Consider the following 6,479-nt stretch of genomic DNA (forward strand, 5'->3'; position numbering starts at 1 on the left):
CCTTTACGCTTGCCCGGAACGTCTAATCCCAAAGGGCTGAAAGAAAAAATTGCTCTGTACAATCAACGGATCCACCTCACATCCAGCGAACCCCCCCCGGGGATTTTCGGTCTTTTGTTGATGGGGACAAGGTGCTTATCTGTGATCAACAGGGCACTTTGACAACATCACACAAACCAGCAGCCCTGGAATGTTCTATTCTGAGACTTTCACAATACGCCGCGCTGTATATGCTTTATTGTATACGCCATGTAAATCGATGCGAATTGGGTACTAGCTTGATAGCAGACGTAAAATTTTCATACAAGGTCCTATTTCAGTATTTGGTGACTGGGGGTTTGTTAATACTGGTCAAAATCCAGCGAGTGAAATTGCTGGAGTCTAGCCCCTATCGGGAGGTGGCTGCCCCTACCCCCCTGTGGTACATTGTATCGCGCCTTCCTTTTCCGTATGGGTGGGGTTATGTCATTTTCCCACCCCCGGGGCAAGCGCTTTCATTTGAGTTTTTTTTTTGGTTGCAGTTTGTCTTGTCTCAAATTCGCTTTTTCACATCGGCGACAAAGGGACAGATAACAAGTTGGATCGGTACGGTACGATGGTGATACAAGTACAAACAGGTAGGTCTACCGCAATCCGACTTTCCAGATGCAGAAATTTGCTGCAAACTCATCAACTGAGCTCAGCTCTCACTTGGCGGTCAACTATTAATTATTATTCTGAACCACGTCTCGCTGATTATTCTCGTCGCGGCAGGGTGATCAGCCACCACCAATGAGGCGCCATCGATATATACCAGCCTGAGGATTAAGGGCTGGCTAATCTGGATCTTGGGTGGCTAATTGCTATGCTATGCCTTGCATCTCTGCTCGTGTGGAAGCCCGCGACGAAAAAGAGACAGCCAAGACAGCTGCGGATAACCTGCTTGCTTGCCTGACATCCCGTTCTATCTCCTCGCCTGCAGACACAGTGCAACTTTTGCCCTCTTCGTGTTGACCATGCTCTCCAAGACCTCAGAGGATCCACACGACAGGGCGACACTTCAGGCACATCACCGACTGAACCCCACCCAGCCAGCCATCGAAGAGACCCTTGTTCCATGTCGGGCCGGCCGGGACAGATTGGGAAGCCCTGCTCGCTTCTCCCTCTCCTACCCCAAAGGTTTTCTTCTAATCTCCAAAACTCGAGCGGATGTGACCCATGCGTCCCATCCACCCACCCCGGCGATGGCTTTGCCGGCGCGCGCTTCTCTCTCGATGCAAAGCCCAGCCCAACCATTCAACCCCCATGTCGGTGCGTCAGGTCAGGCCGGGTGAATGGAATGGCCAAGAAGACAGAATTGGAACCAGTTTATTTCTCTCCCCGCCAACCTGTGGTTCCTTTTCTTTCTTTTGACGCGCCTCCACTCGTTGCCATCATCCCGTCGTTCAGCGCGCCTGACTTCATCTGCCCATGGCATCAGTTCGTTGACTGTGAAGTAATGAACCGCACAGTCAGTCGCCCGTTATAGATAGTAGCTTCAGCTCGAAGCAAGGCCACCTTCGTCTTCTTGCTTTGTTGCAGTCGACGCTTATCAGCAAATCACAATTAGCTGAATCGCAGGCACCCGTCTGGCCTCCTCGTTGAGTGCTGTCCGCTCGCTATACCAAAAACGTCCACATTACTTATCGTGCTGGGACAACCCACTCTCGTTACTTTAAGACACCGTCGTTTCCCTCGTTATCCAACACATCGCACGTCCCATATCAACTTCAGAGCTCGGAAGCGACTCAAGTGGACAGGTCAGACAGCTCGCCTTGACCGTCACCCATCATGGGACTCGGCAGCTACTTCAAGGCTGACAAGCCTGCGGACTCCGTTCCAACGTCATCTCCAACAACACCCGCCGCAGTGTCAAGCTCAGGCAAGCTGTCCGCTCCTCCACCGAGCCATGTGCGGCCCTCGGGGCGATCGCCGAGCGGCAATGGGGAAAAGAGCGGCAACGACTATGAGCTGCAGCCGCCATCTACGCGCTTCAGCTCCCGGCCGGCCAGTATTTCGGCTCGGTCGTACAGGTCCAACAACAGCTCTCTCATCGTCGAGGATATCAAGCACGAGGTCATGGTCAACTACATGTACCAGCAACAGTGCTCCCAGCTCTGGGTCTCTGACGGCAGCGGCGAGGTTGAGGGCGTGCTCCTCCGCAAGTCCAAGGGGCATTACATGGCTTGCCCGCCACAACTGGGCACCTCACCATTTGCAGTTGCTTGTGCGGCGCTCAATGTTCAGGTAAGATGCACTTCGAGTTCGGTCTCTGTGAGACGGCCGGCTAACACACGATACCTTGCAGTGCGCCATGACTGTCAACTCCAGAGTCATAAGGACATTCCTACAGTGGATGCCTGACGCAGTTGACGTGCCGTTGATGAACGGCCTTCGGGTGCAGATCTTGCCGACCATTGAAGACCTTCCACGTGCAAGAAAGCATCAGTTCGCTGCCTTTGTAGCCTCGGAGGGGCTGCTTGTGGTATGGGACGATGATGCCCTCCACCTCATCCAGAGGGCAAAGCACATTGAAGCCGAGTTGATGGAACTGGTCTGGAAGGCCGGGAACGAAGAAGAAGACGACGAGAAGAAGGGAGGCGGAGACGTGGCCGAGTATGAGATTGACGAGGAGAGCGGCGAGATCAAGCCCGAGAAGCGGCCGGTTCACCTTTTGAACAGCTGGCTCGTCTGCTTCACCCTCGTCCTAGTCACAGTTTCGCTCGGTGCTGCGTGGAGAGAACTCACAATCCAGGTCCTCGTCGACGGCAGCTACATCCGTCTGGCCCTCATTGGACTTGCCCCGCTACAGATCTTCTTCACTCTTTTCTTCGCTCAGGTCATTGTCGGTTGCCTGGCACAGATATTTGGCCCTGTCCGACAGCTAACCATCAACTCCAAGTTTTACTCGGCTCGCACTCCTCCGAGACTGCAAACCGCCAACCTTCCTCACGTCACCGTCCAGTGTCCCGTGTACAAGGAGGGTCTTCAGGGTGTCATCATGCCCACAGTCAAGTCCATCAAGCAGGCCATGTCCACCTATGAGCTCCAAGGCGGTTCAGCCAACATGTTTGTCAACGACGATGGCCTGCAGCTCATCACGGAAGAGGAGCGTCGTGCCCGCATCGACTTTTATGCCGACAACAGCATCGGTTGGGTGGCCCGTCCCAAGCATGGGGAGAACGGCTTCTTGAGACGCGGCAAGTTCAAGAAGGCGTCGAACATGAACTTTGCCCTCATGATCTCGTGCAAGGTCGAGGAGGAACTAGAAAAGGTCCAGCGTGGCCCCGAGTGGACGCAACACGATGAGGCTCAGGCTTATGAACACGCTCTGAAGGAGGTCCTGGAGAAGGATGGTCGTGCCTGGGCTGATGGTAACATCCGTGTCGGTGACTACATCCTCATTATCGATTCCGACACGCGTGTTCCCGCCGACTGCCTCCTTGATGCCGTCTCCGAGATGGAGCAATCACCCGACGTCGGCATCATGCAGTTCTCCTCGGGCGTCATGCAGGTTGTGCACACATACTTTGAGAATGGTATTACCTTCTTCACCAACTTGATCTACTCGGCTATCAGATACACCGTCTCCAACGGCGATGTGGCGCCCTTTGTCGGTCACAATGCTATGCTCCGCTGGTCCGCAATCCAACAGGTTTCGTACGAGGACGAAGACGGATACGAAAAGTTTTGGTCCGAGAGCCACGTGTCTGAAGACTTTGACATGTCACTCCGACTGCAGTGCGCCGGATACATCATCCGCTTGGCAGCCTGGGCTGGCGAAGGCTTCAAGGAAGGTGTATCGCTGACCGTGTACGACGAGCTGGCGCGATGGGAAAAGTACGCCTACGGCTGCAACGAGCTGTTGTTCCACCCGATCCGCAAGTGGCTTTGGAAAGGCCCCTTCACGCCTCTGTTCCGCCGCTTCCTCTTTAGCAACATCCGCTTTACATCCAAGATCACGGTCATCTCGTACATCGGAACTTACTATGCTATCGGCGCGGCCTGGATTATGACTTGTGTCAACTACTTCCTGATGGGCTGGTACAACGGTTACTTGGACAAGTACTACGTCGACAGCTGGAAGGTCTGGTTCTCAATCATCATTGTCTTCAATGGACTCGGAAACGTTGCACTTGCTCTGATGCGATACAGGCTGGGCGAGCGGAGCCTCTTGTACGCATTCTATGAGAACTTCAAGTGGACTTTGATGTTGGCCATCTTCCTCGGTGGTCTATCGCTTCACGTGTCCCAGGCGCTTCTGGCGCACATGTTTGAGATCAACATGACATGGGGTGCAACGTCTAAGGAGGCCGAGTTTTCCAACTTTTTCATTGAGGTTCCCAAGGTTTTGAAGAAGGTGAGTTTTGTTTCCTTTTATTTTTTTTATGCTGTTGTTCTCGCTCATCTTTTCTCGGCCCAAAATGTCGTTGCTTTTAACTTTGCTTACGCGCGGGGGGTCTTATTCATCCCATCTGAAGTCCCCTCCACACCTGAAATCGACACTAAACTCTAATGAGCTCTCCTTTTGTTTCTTCTCCTTATTGGCTTTGATCTTCTCAGCTGACCACGTGCCTTGGCCTGTCATTCTAGTTCAAAGTCTCCATGCTTTTCTCGACCATCTTCATCGCCGGCATGGTGATACTCGCCGTCGCGCCCTTCGTGCCGCATGACTGGCGCATCACAGACTTTGTGGCTATTCTTCCCATGGCTACGATTGCGGCCTCACACTTTTTGCTGCCGCTGGCCCTCAACCCTGCTCTCATGACGTTTTCGTGGTAATTGCGGTCGTGGATTGAGATGAATAGGAGCCGCTTTTTACAGTGATTTATCTACGCCTTACTTGGCTAGCTGATGTGCCCTGCATTCAGCAACACTTCCTCTGAAATCTTTTCTGTTTCTTTTTTGGGTTTATGATTTTGCGAGTTTCTTTTGCTCTAATAGCTCTAGAGATACAGTACAGGCTTAGGCTGGATGGGTTTAGACATACATATACATGAACAATACTTAACGAGACCATGAGCATACTTGTACTTTTCCCTGGCTTGACATGTGATGTGAGACCTGAAGTGTGACTCCCATATTCCTCATTGACGTCTGGAATCTCGGGCTACTTGAGTGGCTGCTGACACGAGAGTTTCTGCCTGTTCCTGCACGCCAGCCCTCGCTCTTTCGTGGTCCTCAAACAACCCAAAAGGTTCCGGCCCATAAAGATAGCAATCTCCCACAAGAGTCCACTCCACCGCGCCTCCGCCAACACTGCCACAAGGCCGCAACAACAGAGGCCAGTCTGCGCTGGGGATGAAGGCAATTTGGTCGCCGAGCTGTGCACCCGGGATCCCAAGTCCCCATGGTGGCGCCCTCGGTCGTGAAGAAGCACCGGCCGTAGCAGGCTAGCTCGAATTGCTGGGCGTATCCTTCTCCCCACGAGTCGTCGAGGCGCCCTTCGAAGCTATCCATCACCGCAACGGCCAGCGACTCCCAGGGCCACAGGACTTGGGCAAATTCCGCCGGCCCGGGAATAATATTCGGCTCGTTGAGGAGCGGCGGGCCGACCGCTCCGGATCGTGTCGAGCGGCTTGCCCGTTGATAGCAGGACGGTGCCGCCTTCGCGGAACTCCAGGCCCGAACAGGGGCCGCTTCGGGAAAGTCCTCGAGGACAAGGGTCGATTGCGCGCCGTTTGTCGTGCGGAGGGTGCAAGGGAAGGGCTTACCGCGCTTGGCATGACTCGGTTGCGACCACCCGGTGCAAGAAAGGGCCCCAACAGTTCCAGGGCTGGTGTAGTCTGGGACCCAGGACGGGAGGTGATGCTGGCGCTGTCGAGAGCTGCTGTTGGCAGTCTTGAGAATGTCGAGCCTGTTGTCGTGGTGAATGACGGCCTCGGTGAATTGGAAAAAGACACGCTCAAGGGGCAGGCTGTAGTCTATATAGGAATGAAGCCCGGCTCGAACAGGCCGAGGAGGCCGAAGATACTATCTTTGACCTCGCTCGCTTGGCATCGACAGCTGAACTGCACTAGACACAGAGTCTCAAGGTTGGGGTAACGACTCCTGACGTAGCTGAACTGCATCTCCTGAACGACGGATCTAAATGGTAGGGGTCGAAAACCTCGGCAAATTTTTCTTGCTTCAGCGCCCCCCAGCTGCAGAGTGTGGTCTTTAGAGATCCTGTCTAGCTGCAGGGCTCCAATCTATCTCTGGAGACTGGTTATCGCGCAGTCAGGCCCGTCACGCTTGTTTGGAAATTTTCCTTGGATAATGGATAGGATTCAACCAAGTTTGACGTCTACAACATTGACCGTTGTATTTTTCATCGAGACTTGCATCGGCCGCTTGTCGTCTTCCCACCAATCACTAACAACCGTCGTTTAATATTACAATTCAATGTCGGACTCCTCCTCCCGCGTCAATAGGCTGCGTACTTCCTCAAATCCCTTGCAGTCCTTCCAAACGCTGCTTCA

General features: G+C 53.6%; 2 protein-coding genes across 2 annotated transcripts; one reads left to right on the forward strand and one right to left on the reverse strand.

Moving 5' to 3' along the window:
* Nucleotides 1-1,809: 1,809 nt before the first annotated feature.
* PpBr36_09918 (uncharacterized protein) lies at nucleotides 1,810-4,800 on the forward strand (the record flags this gene model as incomplete). Its single annotated transcript, XM_029897036.1, has 3 exons — nucleotides 1,810-2,265; nucleotides 2,327-4,378; nucleotides 4,612-4,800. The coding sequence occupies 3 exons, from the start codon at nucleotides 1,810-1,812 to the stop codon at nucleotides 4,798-4,800; spliced, it is 2,697 nt and encodes an 898-aa protein (XP_029745196.1).
* A 399-nt stretch (nucleotides 4,801-5,199) lies between these two features.
* PpBr36_09919 (uncharacterized protein) lies at nucleotides 5,200-6,089 on the reverse strand (the record flags this gene model as incomplete). The annotated part of the gene is made up of 2 exons (XM_029897037.1): nucleotides 5,200-5,942; nucleotides 5,993-6,089. 2 exons carry the CDS (start codon nucleotides 6,087-6,089, stop codon nucleotides 5,200-5,202), a joined length of 840 nt encoding a protein of 279 aa, XP_029745415.1.
* Nucleotides 6,090-6,479: the final 390 nt, after the last annotated feature.

The sequence above is a fragment of the Pyricularia pennisetigena genome (assembly GCF_004337985.1).
Source record: "Pyricularia pennisetigena strain Br36 chromosome 7 map unlocalized Pyricularia_pennisetigena_Br36_Scf_7, whole genome shotgun sequence".
NCBI lineage: Eukaryota > Fungi > Ascomycota > Sordariomycetes > Magnaporthales > Pyriculariaceae > Pyricularia > Pyricularia pennisetigena.